Raw genomic sequence first — 17,876 nt, 5'->3', positions numbered from 1 at the left:
CATGATCCCAGGGTCTTGGGATCGAGTCCCATATTGGGCTCTCTGCTCAGTGGAGAGCCTGCTTCTCCCTCTCCCACTCCCCTCAGTTGTGCTCTGTCAAATAAATAAATAGAAATCTTAAAAAAAAAAAAAAAAAGAAAAGAAAGTAGGTGAGTTTTAAAGGCCTAGGAAATCCCCTTAGAAGAAAAAAAAAGTGATAATATATTGAGAAAGGTGATCATATAAAAGAATCCTGTCCAAACACGTGTTCTCCCTTTATTTGCGTATGGTTTTTTGCACTGGGTGACAAAACAGAACTTGGAAAAAGTGTTGGTTCCACAAAGTTTGATGGTGCTCTTGAGTGTGGCATGCTACTTTTATAAAGCCAGTGAAGTCCTTGTATGGAGGGTGCACAACTGGTCAGCGCGATGCCCCTAAGCACATGTTGCTACAATGGGCAGCTTAGATGCCTTGGGAGGGCTGGAAAGTGCTGGAGCAGAGGGAGGATTTGGTGAAGAATTCGTTTTGAAGCAAGCCTGGAAGGTTCATGATTTAAGAGCCACATAAACACACTTTGAAGAGAGCAGGTGAAGCAACTTCCATTTTCAGTGAGGCAGCAGCATCTCCCCCAGTGAACCACAGCCATGCCTGAAGGTGGTTTTATCACAGAACAAATTTCCAATCTTGCTCAACCTGAGCTTTTTAAAAAGAAAACACACGCCATCTGTTACATTTATTTCAGAAGGCGAGAAAAAAGTTCCAGGACATAATGCATCTACAGATAAGCTAATCCTACTCTTTTGGCTGGTAACTGTGAGGCTCATGTAAACCAAAACCTTTGTGGTACATCATTCCAGAACCCCAGGGCTCCTGGGTAATGCTGAAGAGCGCACGGGCTGCTACAGGACATTCACACTGTGGACCTGAAGAAGGAAAATCTTTTCTAAGAGGCTGGTCTAAAGATGATGCTTTTGAACATTCTTCTAGAGCCTTCAGTTAGAAATAATACCTGTGTAGTCTTGTGGCTTTTCTGCATCTTTAATGTGACCGTTACATGAAGGAGGTCCCCACAACCTTGAAGACACATTAGCTGATGATAAGATACATGACGTGGAGTGCTCACAGGACAAGATTTTGATGAAGGATTCATGGTAGAGTTTTTACCAAAAAGGCACATGATACACTGATCAGGCTTGGAGAGAAACATCACCACCAATGACAGATGAAATAGGGAAAAAAATGGCTCCAGAAATTTTGCTGACCATCAGGGTTTTGAGAGGGTGCTGCTTCAAAGCCAAGTCTTTTACTTTGCTAAGGAGCCTGGAGAAAGCAAAGCGGGTAGTAAAAATATTGAAGTATTAGCATCACTAATGAAGAGCAAGGACTTAGAACTAAGAGACTCTTTCAAAGTGATGATCATTATTGGTCTGAGGCAGGGGAAAAAGTGGACAACCTCCTTCATTTGAATGCCAAATCTTTAAAACGGAGGCCATGCAGATACAAAGATTCTCGGGTGAGGGAGCAGGATCCTGCTGTGAACAGAAGCACCGTGTTAACACACACAGCTACAAGCAGCACCGGCCGAGGAATGCACACAGATTCCCATCTCAGTCATCTCTCAGCTTCCAGCTCGTACCATCCACTTCTGGGATATTAAGTGCCAAGAAGAAGCCTGTCTGCCAGTGTCGTGAATTTGGACAACGGACGAATCTGACATTTGTTTCCCTCACACCAATACTGTCCTCTCCCCTGCTCGTCTGCCCCTCACCCCCGCCGCCACCCTGCAAACCTTCAATGGTACGCAAGCAATCGGAAAAAGGCTTGGTTTATTGTGTTTTACCAAATGCTAACTGCATTCATTATGTAACTCCATACATTATTTCACTACATTTTAAAAATTTTATAACAAGTTCACTGAAGCACGATGCAATTTTTCTCTAATACTGTACAATACTGTTGTGTACTATACACAAGCATGTCCATCAGTGAGTTTGTGGAGAGCTAAAGATTAGGTTTTAAAGGCTTTATGACATGAAAATCCTTGACAGTTATTAAACAGATTTTTAAGCGTTTGAGTAATTGGTTCAGGTTCTTAGATAAGGTAAGATACACATTATTTGTTCCCTTTAACATAACAGAATACAGAGCCTTACAATCCCCAAATCTCCTTTCTGGCACTCTCTCAGGAACGGCATGGAGGTGAGTTATAAGAGACACACGTGTACGAGTGTTTGGGAAACTGTTCTATGCCACATAAATGTAAACTACTGTCATTTTCAAGTAAAATCAGAGAGTAACAGAATTTCCCTGCTGCCGGGAGAGTCCTCTTGGGACTCATCTAGTCACAACTGCTTACTGAATGGATGAGGACCCCGGCCCACAGACAAGCTGCTCAAAATCAGGCGGGAGTCAGTTACTGACCCAAGGACAGAATCTGAGGCCAGCAAGGGGCTCTTTTTTCTCCCCTGTGTAATCTTATCTTGTAAAATACTAACTGCTTCTTGGTGCTGGGACTGCTATGCCCTTTAAAACTTTTCAATTATCAGGCGATTATAATAAGAGGACTCTACCTCACACTGAACTTGGCTTACTGTAGGAGACTCAATAGCATTTGTTGATAAAGCAGAATTCTGAGGTTGAATCGTTAAAGTTCATCTTGGTCACTCCTCTCTCGTGAAGAAACCCAACGACTTAGAATCACCTCCTGTAACCGATGAAAATAAAAAGGTGACTAAAAATTTCAAGAACATAAATGAAAGAACATGCTAGGCCTGTGGGATCACAGCAACATTTCACAAAGAACCGTCTATAGAATGATGATATCCACTCCCATTCCTTGTCACTGAAACACCTGGGGCTAAGGGGAAGGTAGCAATACACACCTTCCATGCAAATACCATCTACCGTAATCACACCAAGATTTTAAAAGCTAAACTTGTGTTGGCAGTGGTATTCCATTAGCACATTGCAGGAACAGGAGTGCCGGTATGAAAGCGAGCCTTTACCATTAGAACCAGCTCTGAGACTGTGCTGGTATATCCAGGCCAGCACTGAGAAGGGAGCAGTGGGCTGGGCTGGCACACGAAGAACAGCTAACCTAGGGGGTGCGAGCAGGGAAAACTGCTCAGATGAGGCACGGGCACTGGGGCTGGCTGGCAAGGCTGCAGCAGGACAGAGCAGTGCGAACAAGAAAGGGTGCAAGGTGAGAGACAAAGAAAACTGACAATATGCTGGATGTGGGGGAGCAGTCACAGGCAGGGCGAGGGGCAGAAATAGTCACTAATACTGGGTAACAGGATGGCCGCCGTGGCGGAGAACACCTGCCAGAAGACTCAGAAGCCAGACAAGAAGTTCAAGTGGGGGAGTGAGTTAGCAGCACCACTTTAGTTTCTGGGACTGAGACCTGGGGGAGGTCCGGCTAGGAGGTCCCAGGCCGTCTGTAAAAGCAGCATCAGCTGGATGGTGGGGAATAACGGAAGCCAAATGACACAGCAGATAAAGTGGCAGCAGGAATTACGGAGGAGTGAGAGTGGGCTCAGCAGGGAGAGGGCCTCTGCGGGGGCTTCCTGTTACCAAAGAAAGATGGTTTTCATTTTTTTTCTTGGGACCACATGTTCCAGATGACACAATATGATGGATGGAATCTTTGGGATGCCATGAGTCTGTCTCTGAGTTTACCTACCTGAACTTTAATTTGTTTCATACATTCTGGGGACTCCATCTCTTTGTTAGTCATGGTAGAGGGTTTAATCAAGTAGCACAGCATCAGTTCCTATTGAGAGATGAAGAAAATGTCCACATTCCACACAATAACAACATAAATTTCGGTGCAGGAAATGCAGGCAGGCTCCATTCCCTCCCATCGTGCGCTCTTGGAAACTTACAAAGCACATTGATTACCTCCTAGGAACATGACTGGGCCTGAGAGCTAGACTAAGGACCTGCCATTTAGTCATTGTGGACATGGCAAGAGAATGCAAATAAAGCAAATATATGGGTTATAAACCCAGTATTTAAAATATTAAATATATGCAACAAGTCCCATAAAGTGGGTCTAAAAGTACTAAAAGCAGTATAGACTCCCTATTTCTAACAGACAATGTTGCTTTTTATAGGCCATGCATAAGCAACTTAACCTGGACTCAAGATTGTTTCCACCTGGCCTCTGCTGGACCTTCTGGTCTCCCCTGCCACCGCACCTCCAAGAGCACTGGGACACAGCCAGAGGGGGTTCACAATCTGTGTTCAGTTAGCAAACTTTTGGATGACAGAGAACACACAAAGCTTTCATCCTTAGTAGTTCTGGTGTAAGATGAAATTTCCCGCCTATCTTGATGGCTGCAGAATCCAGCAGAACACAACCAGGCAGTTGGATGACTGTGGGTTTAAATCCCAATTCTGCATATAAGCTGTGTGATCTTGGCTTTGTCACTCAGGATCTGATTCTGATTGATTCCTCACCCTTAGCGATGAGGATAACAACACGGTGGTGAGAAAACACGTACAGTGTTCAGCCATAAATATTAATTAATATCCTTCCTTTCTCTTCAAGAGATCTGCTAGCTCTGAAAAGAAATTTACCAATGTTTTGACTCCCTTGTGAATGTGTGTGAGTGACTGTTGAGCATGTGCTGACAGCACCTCTGGGGAGGAAGGCAAGGCCCACCTACATCAATCACTACAGGAAACTCTGAAGCTCAATTCTTGGAGCTCAGCACGAGTGGGTGATGACAGGGAAAGTGAGAGGAGGTCAGCTTCTAGCCCCTTCTCGCTGGCAGGTGTGAAGTTCCTACAGATGACTTCTATGATTCTATTACATTTAATAAAAAAAAAAAATCCAACCATTTTAACGGACACATGAATGTGAAAGCTGATGTTGTTACCTTGGAGACATTAACTGAAACTCTGCTCAAGGCAGCCAGTGACCTCCAACTGAAAGGTCTGCGAAGAGAGCCCTCAAAATTGTCATCGACCAACTCAATAATGACAGAGTAACTGGAAGACACAGAAGGCATTATAAAAATAAACAGCATGAAATCAACCTCTTTAAATGAATAATGCTTATTCTACCAAGTACAAAGATACAGAAAACAAAACATACATCATCTAATCCTAAATGTCCTTGCAAGTTATTGGGAAAAGTATTAATGAAAACGTTTGCTTTACATTAAAAACTTTCAGGCTCATCTCAACACTGACAAGGAGAGAACAGAAATGTTGCTTCCAATAAGAAAGCCATGAATTCACTTAACTGTTTAGATATTAACACTCACTGATATTAAGATGAACAATTACTGCAATAGATTAACTAAAAGTGTAACTCTACATACAACACATTTGTCATAACCTATTCATTATTTTGCATATAGTATAACAATGTTAGTGTATAAGGCACAGATTTAGAGCATCTATTCCTAATAGGTCAAGAGAAACATGACTGTAATAGTTTCTGTGGCACTGAAAATTACACTGGAAGACAGAAATTTCCTCCTGTTCCTTTAAACGATAAACTTATTTAAAAATCACTCCAAACCTTGCGTGGTAAAATGGAGGGCCTTTTCGATACAACACTGCAAAGAAAAAGAAAGAAAATGTATAACCACTTGAAATCAAAATCTTATTAGTGGCATTTTCTCTTCTCTAAAGAGACATAAATACCCAATTATCTGTATATGGGTAATCTGCAATATGCCCTGTGGTCTATTTTTAAAACCCAAACTGTTTTCTTCCCCTGGAACAAAAAGCAATTAGTAAAGCAAATCTGTGGCCAGGATCCTAACAATTTTATCTCACCCTCACCTCACAAATGAAATCCAAATTCAAATACAAGTGATTTTGGTCTTGCCTCTTGTCTTACACTCTTCCAGAGTGAGAATGTGAAATGACGTTAAACATGCGAAGTACAGGGGGGCCTGGGTGGCTCAGTGGGTTAAAGCCTCTGCCTTCGGCTCAGGTCATGATCCCAGGGTCCTGGGATCAACCCCGGCATCGGGGGGGTCTCTGCTCAGCGGGGAGCCTGCTTCCTCCTCTCTCTCTGCCTGCCTCTCTGCCTGCTTGTGATCTCTGTCAAATAAATAAATAAAATCTTAAAAGAAAAATGCAAAGTACATATAATGTTGACCAATATTTTGTTATTAATTTCAAATCAAAGTAATTCAAAGGGTCTGAGCTACTCCAGCCAGGTACAAGCTGGCTGGAGTTTTGGTGCTAGAGATGAGTAAGAATCATCACTACTTTTTAAGAAATTCAGTCAGGTGGGGAAAACAGTCACGTAATCATACAGGCCATTTGGAGATGAGTCTGCCCTTCTAAGTCAATCTGTGGAGGTCGAAAGCCAGTGCCCACAAAAGCCTGGGGCAAGGACTCTGACCTGGAGAATCTTGAACTGCATAGGGAACCCTTCAGAGGCACAAAGTCTGTGGCAAGTCTGTTTACCAAACTCATTCCCTCTCTTTCTAGGCACGTGGCTAGATCATGTCTCTCAGTCTCCCAAGCAGCCAGGCTGGCCCATAAGACCCTGCCATGTACCAAGCCTGTACTTAGTCCTTTTAGAAGATGACCTTCAAAGCCATCTGGTGAAGACCACGGAGGCATAAGGAAGAAGGCTAGACTCCTGAAGCACCTTTGGGAGTTGATCTGCATCACCACTCAGAGATACCAGTTTTCGGATTGCACATGAAAAATTAACTTCTGTTGTTAAGCCTCTGAGATCTGGGGTTTATATGTAACTACAGGTATAAAATTATCTTTACTAATACACAATTATATCTATAAGCTTGTGACTATCCCCAGTGCAAAATCAATGCAGGAAAGCTTTTTATCCTTTGAGGAACTGAGAAAACTTTCCTTTTTGGCCATGCCAGTACTGTAGCTAATCACATTTCCCTTAGGCTCAGCAAGCTCAGAGCCAACTTGACAGCATGAGTAGTAACCCCTAGGCCCATGGACATCACAGCAATCCTTCACCTAGACTACATTTACGAGGGTCATGTTTCCTTCTTACTATGATATTTCCTATTTAAATTGTAGTTAAGGGTGCCTGGGTGGCTCAGTGGGTTAAGCCGCTGCCTTCGGCTCAGGTCATGATCTCAGGGTCCTGGGATCGAGTCCCGCATTGGGCTCTCTGCTCAGCAGGGAGCCTGCTTCCTCCTCTCCTCTCTCTGCCTGCCTCTCTGCCTACTTGTGATCTCTCTCTGTCAAATAAATAAATAAATAATCTTAAAAAAAAAAAAAATTTGTAGTTAAAGGATTTGGCAAGTCAGCTCAAACTCACTGCGTGTTAAGGGGACAAATTTAAGTAAATACCCTAACATACAATCCTCAGCTTTCTGAGATGTGGTGTAGGGAAGGAAACCATGTACTGGAATGAACTTGAATTCAGGAGTTTTGCTACCTGCCCAGTTTCTGCCACTCATGGTTGTATGACTTCAAAAAAGTTACTAACATCTCTGAGCCTCAGTTTCCAAAATTGCAACATGAAGAACAAGGGGCAACTGAGATCTTTTCCAGCACTCAAATACCGTTACTTACGATCAGGCACACATCTCTAACATGCTTCTGGGACACTAGAACATTACATAGCTGGAAAGCAGCCTCCACCCCTAAGTTGGATCATTTCAGATGACTGATAAGGTTGGTGGTATAGCTTACAAGTGACAAGCATGAACAGCGGCATCAGACCCAGGTTCAAGTCTTTTCAGTATCAAGACCAAATGACAACACCTTGTGTTTCAATCTCCTTCTTATAAAATCTGGGGGTAGTAATTGAAGATAGAGTTGTCGGCACAGTGGCTGGCATAAAGTGAGGGTTCAAAATGCTACCTGGGATAGTATTCATAATGATGACAGCGTCTTCAGAGTGAACAATAAAATTGTTTTACAAAAATGCCTCTCAAGCAGAAAGATGAAAACTTTCGAAGTCTAAGAAATCCTGGGCATTAAAAAACAAAGTCTGAGAGAATGGGAAAAAGAGAAAGCTCCTTCTTATAAATGTAAGCCAGACATGGCATGTGGAAGGAATGACAGAATTAGAAAATGATCAGGGAAAAAACCAATCTGGGCAACCATTATAATTATTGGGGATGCAGATATGCACAGTCTCATCCACCCATTCGTTGTCAATTACAAAAGGAAATACGCAATTTTACAATGGATATATGATAATGGTCACTTTATCCAGCTAATCAAACTTAATATCATCAACAGTGGGACAGCTTGACATTAAGTACCTCCTGACGGGGTACAATACCCACAGCACAGACGCAAGCCAAAGAATGTGAGCCAGAGTCTAATCCTGAGGAAACAAACATATCTAGAATGTGGGATATCCTCTAGGACTCTTCAAAAAAAAAAAAAAAAAAAAAGTCATGAAAACCAAACAAGGTAGAAAAACTGTTATAGATTTAAAAAAAAGCTAAAGAGGTTGTGGTGGGGTGAATGGTGGCCCCCAAAAGATACATTCACGTCCTAATCCCTGGAATCTGGGAGGTGGCCTTCTTTGGAAAGGGCTCTTTGCAGAGATTGGAGTGATGCCACCATAATCCGAGGGACGCCCGGTGCCACTAGCCGCTCACGATACAAGGGATCAATGTCTCCTACTGCCCAGCAGACTGCCAGCCTCCAGAGCTGTGAGGAAATGAATTTCTGTTGTTTTAAGCCCCCCAGACTTTGGTAATCTCTTATGGCAACCCTAGCAAAATAAGAGAAACCTAACACCAGATGTGATACATGAACTATGAGTAGAGCCTGCATTAAAACAACAACAAAATCCCCATAGCTGCAAAAGACATTTTGGGGACAACAGAGAGAAATTTAAGTTTTCTGGTATTTTGATGATACTCTAAGTTCTGATTTCTCTCAGGTGTTGCACGGTGTTATAGTTATGTAGGAGAATGTCCCTATTCTCATGAGTTGCATGTAGAAATACTATGGGTTGTGTGAGCAGATGTGGAAAATGTTAATAAAAATATTTAAAATGTGGGGCACCTGGGTGGCTCAGTGGGTTAAGCCTCTGCTTTCGCCTCAGGTCATGATCTCAGTGTCCTGGGATGGAGCCCCACATCAGGTACTCTGCTCAGTAGGGAACCTGCTTCCTCCTCTCTCTCTGCCTGCCTCTCTGCCTACTTGTGATCTCTCTGCCAAATAAATAAATAATATTTAAAATGTTTAACTGGAAAAATAAGCCAAGAGAGTGGTTTAGGAAAGAACCAAGACATGGGAAGAAGGCACAGCTCTTTGTTTGTGGTGAGTACAGAGGAGCTGCTCTGATGCCTCTTCCTGGATGCAGAACCAGCTATCAGTCTCTGAGCTGGGTGTCATGACTAGGGAGGGCTCCTCTGGTCTCTGGCAACCAGGTACTCTGCTGGCTTCTAACGTCTCCCATCATTCCACTTGTCTTGAGACTTCTAATTCATAGGCAGCTATGAAATTACATGACCCAACTCAGTCAGGGTGGGAGGGAGGCTTAGGAGTAACTAGATCTTAAGTCAGTCACATCAACCAGTAGCTTCATGTGTCAGAAAAAAAACATACACCTGGAGCTGGTTTTCAGATTTCTGGCCAGCAGAAGCAGTCTGGTGTGGTGGAAGCACACGGAGCTTGGACCCAGACAGAGCCAACCTCCACACTTACTTGCTGGGGGACCCCTGGCAACTTCCTTGAACCTTCTAAACTATAATTTCCCCAGTGTCTTATAAAAGGAAGTGAATGCCATATGCCTCACAGGAGTATTAAGATTAAATAAGATGAGGGAAGAAAAGCACCAAGGCAAGGTGCTGGGTCACCATGAGAGCCAGCAGATGTGGGAACCTTTGGGTGGGGAATATAAGGAAAGGCTCCCACTTGGTTTCTAATCTGGTTTTCACCAGTGGGTGATCAAGGTCAAGTAGCTCAGCAGTTGCACTCAATTTGAGATCCATATCATTTGTTCCGAGTACTGCTCCTGGAATGAAAAGGGATTGACAAGATTTATTCAAGGGAAGAGTTTCCTGATAAGATGTGAATTTCATAATGGCCCTTTGTCATGGGTCATTACCTCTTTAAGCAGAAACAATAGTTATGAGGGGATGTCCTGGGCTTAACCTGTGTTAACAGCTCTAGGGTATGCCTGATTTGGTCACTGGCCCTTAAAATTAAAATAATATTATTGTTAAAAACCTTCGGGCACCAAGCGCCTGTGCCTAGAGCAGAGGAAAAGCTTAGGAAGCTGTTTCTCTTTTCTTTTCTTTTTAAAAAAAAGATTTTAAGTAATATCTACACCCAACATGGGGTTTCAACTTACAGCCCCGAGATCAAGAGTTGCACGCTCCACCAGCTGAGCCAGCCAGAAACCCCAGGAAGCTGTTCCTCTTATCCCAGGCTAGCACTGCTTATGAACCCCTGCTAAAGCAGGAAATGTGAAGACACCCCTCATGTTGCTGCTGGTCCAGAAACCTGGTCTCACATTAATTATACAAGCAGCTCAAAGTACATGATATGACCCAGCTGTGGCAAAGGCCTCCAGGGAGTTGGGAAATAACAGTTGTTTCATTTCTTTAAAAAAAAAAAAATCTGTCCTTTCAACCATCCCTATTAGGCGATTTGTTTTAAAAATGACTCTTCAGGGGCGCCTCAGTGGCTCAGTCTTTAAGCCTCTGCCTTTGGCTCAGGTCATGATCCCAGGATCCTGGGATTGAGCCCTCCATCAGGTTCCCTGCTCAGCGGGAAGCCAGCTTCTCCCTCTCCCATTCCCCCCACCCCCAGCCTCTTGCTGTCTCTCTCTCTCTCTCTGTCAAATAAATAAATAAAATCTTAAAAAAAAATTTAATAAAAAAAATGACTTCACGGGGTGCCTGGGTGGCTCAGTGGATTAAGCCGCTGCCTTCGGCTCAGGTCATGATCTCAGTGTCCTAGGATCAATCCCCGCATCGGGCTCTTTGCTCAGTGGGGAGCCTGCTTCTCTCTCTCTCTCTCTCTGCCTACTTGTGATCTCTCTCTGTCAAATAAATAAAAATCTTTAAAAAAAAAATGACTTCACAAATATGGCTTATAATTGAAAATACATCAGTCATCATACATGATCATACCTCAGGTATGCTTAGAAGGCACTCAACAAAGGCCCCCTTCCCCTGCAATTTTTAATTTATTTTTTGTAAAGATGGTGTTATCCATGTTATATGATGAGCAAATGGACACTCAGAGAGATGAAGTAACTTGCCTGAAGCCACACAGTAAAGAGAAAGAGCTGGCTGTGAGGCCAAAGAGCTCTTTTGGCTAGCCCCATGCCATCTCTGAAAGTAAGCGGGCAGCCTTGTTAACTGGAAAATTCTAACTCAAGTTTCACTCATACAATGAGAAAGCTGAGGAAGACCTGCCAAGCGTTTGCACCAAACAGCTATTCTTACAGGAGAATGAAAAGGAGAACAGGGTGGGAAGCCAATGAAGGAAAATGAAACAGGCACATAACTTATTTAAGCATCGTGAACTGTAGCGAACACAATTATGTGGAAACCCAGCAAGCTAATCTCAAGCTAATCCTGGTCATTTGTGTGCTAACCCTAAGTCAGTGTATCTGTACCTGAAATCCAGGCATGGAAGAAACAAAAGAAGCCATTTATCTTAGAGGATTAGGAAATCTTTAACCTTTATTTTGGACTGCTGACACCCTCCTTCCCCACTAAAGAATTTAATGAAAGAGGTGGACTCTTGATCAGAAAAACACACCAATCTACAAACACAGTATTTTATGCTAGGGTCTCCTGAAGACTATCCTATGATTTCAGGGTAAGCACAATTTTATAACACTTAAAATTTAAAAAAATTGAATTGGTTCTGTGTGTTAAAAAAAAAAAAAAAAAAGGCTCAGAACACATGAAACAAGCATATGACACAGCTCACAAGACCTCAGGGCCATGACTTCTCAGAAGATTTCTCAAAGAGCTTGACATTTTTATTTGAGCCTCATAATTCTGAAAACATCTAGGAAACACCCTCACTTAGCAGATGTAGAAAATGAGTTTGAGGGACTTAGCAGTGAAACAAGTGCTGGAAGGGACCCCAGGACCTATGTCCACTCACCTGGGCCTGTGGCTTTGAGGGCTGCTTACATTAATGACAACTCCAAATTTATATCTGAAGGCATTCCTGTGCTCTAGAATCATTTTCCAGGTATGCAGGCATCATCCCTGATTCCTCTTAAATGAAATTCTGACATCCAATCTGTCTGTAGGGCTAGTTGGGCTCAGTTTTCCTAATTAAGTCTCTCTGCTTCATTTTCGTCCCTGACCCACCCCACTGTCCATTAGTAACAGAGACGACAGAGGGTCCTGTTCATTTCAAGACACTTCTTTGCTCAAAATCTCCCAAGACTTCCAATCACCAGAAAAACCACCAGGCCCTACATGCTCTGTGTCAGCCCAACTTAAAGACATCACCTCAAGTCACTCTTCCCCTGGGATCTCCAAATTCTAAACACTGTCTTTATGCTGTTCCTGAGACTTCCCTGCCTCAGGGCTTTTGTGCTTGTTCTTTACCTTGTGCCTACTATGTTCTTCACTCTTCCCTGGGATCTCTAAGTTCTAGACACCCTGTCTTTACATTGTTCCTGAGATTGACCGAGCTCATTCCTGCCTGAGGGACTCTGCACTTGCTGTTCACTTTGTGCCTACCCTGTTCTTCCCCAGATTCTCAAGTGACCTGTTCCCTCACTGTGGTCATATTTTTGATTGTGGTCACATCTTTTCAGAGTCCTTTCCTAACTAATTTTCTTCACTTTCTATCCCTTTACTCTGTTTTATTTTTCTTAGTATGTAATAGCCCCTGAAATTACATTATACATTTACTTATTGGCTTATTCATCTCCCCAGCCAGAATGCAAGCAGCTCCATCAAGGCAGCTTTGTGTTAGTCTCATTCACCTCTGCATTCCTGGCCCCTAAGAACACCTGGCCCATGGAAGACTCTCAGTAATTATCTGTTGACTGAAGTGCTCATCTGGTCCAGAATCCTTACTTCAAGATAAGAGGAGGCAGTTTCTAAGAGTCTGGGCTTCAGAATTCAAAGCCAAGCTCTGTTAAGTTGCTGACCCTGGAAACTATTAGGGGCAAATGACCCATTCTCTCACAACCATAATCAGAAAAAAAATTAAATAATAAGAGTATCAGTCGCATAAGATTGCTTTAGGGATTAAATGAGATAATTAATTTTAAAATGCTTGACACATAGTAAGTGGTCAACCAAAGGATCGGTGGGATTATTAGGATTGTATGATCATTCTCACTTGTCAGATGAGACAATTGAGGCCTAGAGGATAAGAGACTGCCCACAATCACATGGCTAATGAGAGGAGGGGAATGAGGGATATAAAACTCTTTTCTCAGATTACAGAGCAGGTGAGAAGAAAACCTGAATACTTGGGGCTACAGGCTTCTATCTCCAGGCTTTCCCCTTAGACTTCCTTTTCGTTCCTTCTGGACAAACCCTCCACCCCAACCCAAATATTTTTATCTAAGCCAAAATGAAGGTATCATTTTAGGAAAAAACCAGCAACAGTACTTATTACCAATTCAGTTTTCACCCTGAGAACCAGCATTCTACCGATTCAGGAAGTACTTACATAAATCTGTCCCATACTTAAGTCCCACTTTGGGCACCCAGCCCTTGCTTCTGAAGTAATGGTATGCCATGTATGTAGTCCTGAATGTGGGCTGAACTGCAGTGAAAGCTTTCCAGAGCTTCAGGATTGTTAAAGGCTCCTAACGTTGGTGAAAGAAAAAAAGGGCATTATTATGTATATATTTGCTCGTCATCAAGCCAGTGAACTGACATCTGTACCAGCAGTAAACACACACAGCACCCATGACCAAGGGACTTAACAGAGAATCTAGGCCTGTGCTACCCAGTGTGGCAGCACCAGACACAGGCCAGAAGGGAGATGGGCCTCAGGTGGAAAATACACAGCGAATTTCAAAGACTGGGTAGGAACACAAGAATGATATATTGAGTTCAAGAAACTCTGTAAATAATAAGACTTTTTTTCTTTTAACCCCTTCAATGCGGCTACCAGGAAATTTAAAATGAATCATGTAGCTCCTGTCTGAGGTTTATATTCACTTCCATCAGAGAGCACTGCTCTGGGAAGGGCCTCCATGCAACAGCAACATCTGAGATGAGGAGGAAGCAGCCAAGTGGAAGGGGGTGGTTGGGGGTACTGGGGGCAACAGAGGGGACTGGGGGTGGCAGGGATGGGGGGAACCTGGGGCAGCAGGGGGACTGGGGGTGGCAGTGGGTGCTGCATGAGAACACTCCAGGGAGAGGAGTGAGCGAGTGTCGGGTGCTTGAGGGCGACAAGTCCGCCAAAGCTGGAGGGCAGGATGTCCCAAACATTTCACTGACCCAAGTTGAGTAGCTACTGTATGTCAGGCCACATTCAGGAAATCAAAATATAATTTTATAAAAGCTTAAAAAAAAGATGCCCCATTTAGTCTTTGGAACTAAAGAATTTATCTCATGGCACAAATGAATAATGCAACTGCTTTAAAGAGAATTCTGTTCCTAACGGAGGATATGAAGAGACGGAGAATGGCTTGGTTCTGGGAACATTTAATTCTCCGGTTGGTTTAAGGCTTAGTCAATGAAACCTGTTCAGTTTGTCTCAGCTTGAGATTTTAAATCCATAAATATGAAATACAGTTTTTTTTCTTCCTTTCTTCTGCTCCTTCTTCTTCTTCTTTTAATTGTTCCTAAGGTAGAAACTCCATACATGTGTGGCTTTTAAATTCCAAAGCAAAGAAACACTCAGCACTCCTGTAATAAGCAACGGTCTCATAAGGAAGGCTGAACTTCCAGTATGGAGAGCCCACCATGTTACAGAGGCTGAGGATTCTAGGTAGCAGTGGAATATTCTCAAGAATTTCAACTAAGGCCCAGGAGAGGAGGCAAGGTGGGTTAAGAATGGCCACCATCGGGATGCCTGGGTGGCTCAGTTGGTTGGGCAGCTGCCTTCGGCTCAGGTCATGATCCCAGCGTCCTGGGATCGAGTCCTACATCGGGCTCCTTGCTCGGCAGGGAGCCTGCTTCTCCCTCTGTCTGTGCCTGCCGTTCTGTCTGCCTGTGCTCGCTCTCTCTCTCTCTCTGACAAATAAAAATAAAATCTTTAAAAAAAAAAAAAAAAGAAAAAAAGAATGGCCACCATCTGGGAAAATGAGTCTCCCATCAAACATCAAACATCACCCATTTCAAACTACTGGAATACTCTTGAAAAGAATTTATATAATTGGAATTTGATGAATGATAAAATTATGCACTCCCAAGAACAAAACAAAATATGCTTTTCCCATTCTATTTATTGCTCTGCTGACCTTTCTCTTTTTAATTCATTTGAATTATTTGGAATAGATATTATATTCACATGGTCCAAATTCACAAAGCATAAAAATGTACAGTGAAGTCTCCCTTTCTACCTGTGTGCCCAGCCCCCCAAGGTCTCTACGAGAAAGTAAGCCATGGTATCAGCTTCTCGTGGAACTTTCTTCTGAGGGCAGCAAGCTACAGTACACAATAACAGGTTTGGAGATACCTTCACATAGCTTCAAGTATTAATTCTAACCAGACTAGCTGTGTGACCCTGGCTGAGTTACTTACTTCCTCCAAGCCTCAGTTACCTTATCTATAGAATTCTTACCAGGCAGAGGCAAGGACCAGAAGTACTGCCTGTAAGGTACCCAACACATAGCTTTTACCAAAGGAGGCACTGAACACTGGCAGTTGTAATTTTTAGTACTGTTCTGACGCCAATTTCCTGATCATTATCTAAGATATTGTTCTTTTCCTAGCATCTGGGAATGAAATTCAATCTGAAAGAGTCAAACCTGGCTTCTGTCTTAATAATCACAATTCAGGGGGTGCCTGGGTGGCTGAGTTGGTTAAGCGTCTCACTCCTGACTTTGGCTCAGGTCATGATCTCAGGGTGGTGAGATCAAGCCCCACATTAGGCTCCACACTCGGCATGAAGTCGGCTTGGGATTCTCTCTCCCCTCCCCCTGCTCAAACTTGTAGTCTCTAAAATAAATAAATAAAATCTTATCCCCACCCTAAAAAATCACAATTCAGGGCCCAAAACCTAAACCTAGAGAAAAAATTTAACTCCAATTTCATTCAGTGAAGGTAGGTAAGTTTGTATTATAGCAATATGAAAATTACTACAGCCCGCTTTTAACACCAGGAAAATTTTAAGCAGATTTTATTTAAATATAACATCTTACCTTCTCATAGTAAATACTCAGACATCCCAGAGCATAGACCAGGAAAAAGGCCTAAAAACAGAGCATGCAGAAAATGTCCATTAGAAACTATCCCACATTCTTGAGAAATTATTTTACAGATTGATTTTTCTTTACGTCAAGTATAAATTAATGTCCTTAAATCACCTTCAAAAAATGATCACATATTTTTAACATAAATGGCTCATGCAAATTTAAGTCTAAGAAGATATGAAAGTCACAAATTGATTAAAAATCAGTAAAAAAGCATTTGTGTATTTTCCATGTATTTTCCCCTTAAAAACCATATAGCTAAACTGAAAAATGATGTAAATAGCTGTAATAATAGGAAGCATTCCTCATTAGATTTTCCTCTACAAAATTAAATAACCATATTAAACCAAGAAAAAAAATTTACAGGAAGAAATACATAGAAATTTGTGAAAAGTGGGCAGTATAAATTTGGCTTGCATAACAAAACATAGTTTTTCAGTCACCCTTGCTTGTAAAGTGATTTCCCATTAAGTAATCCCTAACTTTACATGAACTTCATTATGCAGTAATGTTTTACTTGCACGGGGAGGCAGGAGGAAAAGCAAACAAGGTCAGCTGTAGTTGAGTAAAATCACACTTAGATGGAGATTAAAATAGCCTTTTTTTTTTTTTTTTAAAGATCTTATTTATTTGATGGAAAGAAAATGAGCACAAGCAGGGGGAGAGGCAGATGAACAAGCAGGGGGAGAGGCAGATGAACAAGCAGGTTCCCCACTGAGCAGGGAGCCGGATTCAGGACTTGATCTCGGAACCCTGGGGACACGACCTGAGCTGAAGGCAGACACTTAACCGAATGAGCCACTCAGGAGGCCCAAAATAGCTTTTTTAAAAAAAAAAGTTTATTTTTTTTTAATAATCTCTACACTCAACGTGGGTTTCAATCTCCCAATCCTGAGATCAAAAGTCATATACTTTACACCAACCGAGCCAGCCAGGTGCCCCAATTGCTTTCTGATGAAAGTAAGACAATGCCAAACACTGATGCCACCAAGCACTGTTCACTATACTTGTAGATGGGGATAGGATCCATGTTTACACCCGAACAGACTTATACGAGAATGGTGTGTCCTAGTGGCTAAATGGTGGTTATCAGTAAAACCGGGGTACTTTCTTTATAAAAATGAGGACAGAAGATTATAACCAAACGAAAACCATTCTGCTGCCTCTGCCTGGCACAGATGAGGGCCTTCTTACACAGTGTGGCGACAGAGATGCAGTCCCCCGCCCCAAGCCTACGCATTTCTGTTCAACAGCATGGTACCAATGACGGGTGCTCACCAAGCATACTTCTTCACTGCCCCAGCACGCACAGCAACAAACCACAAGAGGATTTAGGACAGCACAGGCCATGGAGGTGTAGGGGGTTTCAAGCAGTGATAAGGTTTGCTAAGGAAACACCTCTGTGATCCCCAGGAATTGCCTGAGTCCACCCCCTGTCATTTTCTCCTATCTCATGCCAATTCTCTTTACAACAGTGGTTCTCAAAGTGTGGTCTGGGGATCCTGGAGTCCCCGAGACCCTTTCAGGAGATCTCCAGGCCAAAACTGCTTCATGAAAAGAACACTTTATTTGCCTTGTTCCTGCTCATTCTCTCCAGAGGCGCTAAGAC

General features: G+C 42.7%; 1 protein-coding gene across 3 annotated transcripts in view; it reads right to left on the bottom strand.

The window, feature by feature from the left end:
- Positions 1-230: 230 nt before the first annotated feature.
- The window catches only part of TSEN2 (tRNA splicing endonuclease subunit 2), a 43,331-nt gene continuing 25,685 nt past the window's right edge, over positions 231-17,876 (bottom strand). The window contains exons 7-13 of one of the 3 annotated variants that reach the window (XR_004281819.1): positions 16,217-16,267; positions 13,570-13,708; positions 5,513-5,549; positions 4,863-4,974; positions 3,662-3,751; positions 2,550-2,683; positions 231-677 (exon numbers count right to left, since the gene is read on the bottom strand). Coding sequence is in view for 1 of the 3 variants with exons in the window: in XM_032327665.1 (XP_032183556.1) it covers positions 2,624-2,683; positions 3,662-3,751; positions 4,863-4,974; positions 5,513-5,549; positions 13,570-13,708; positions 16,217-16,267 (489 nt within the window). In the remaining 2 variants the exon portion in view is untranslated. Of the gene's footprint in view, positions 678-1,791; positions 2,684-3,661; positions 3,752-4,862; positions 4,975-5,512; positions 5,550-13,569; positions 13,709-16,216; positions 16,268-17,876 lie in introns of those variants that run through there. The other 2 variants (XR_004281820.1, XM_032327665.1) reach the window with 2 other exon arrangements.

Source organism: Mustela erminea, chromosome 1 (assembly GCF_009829155.1).
Source record: "Mustela erminea isolate mMusErm1 chromosome 1, mMusErm1.Pri, whole genome shotgun sequence".
NCBI classification, from domain to species: Eukaryota; Metazoa; Chordata; class Mammalia; order Carnivora; family Mustelidae; genus Mustela; species Mustela erminea.
Note: the sequence above shows the minus strand (reverse complement) of the source record. Positions and strands in the feature narration are given on the sequence as shown.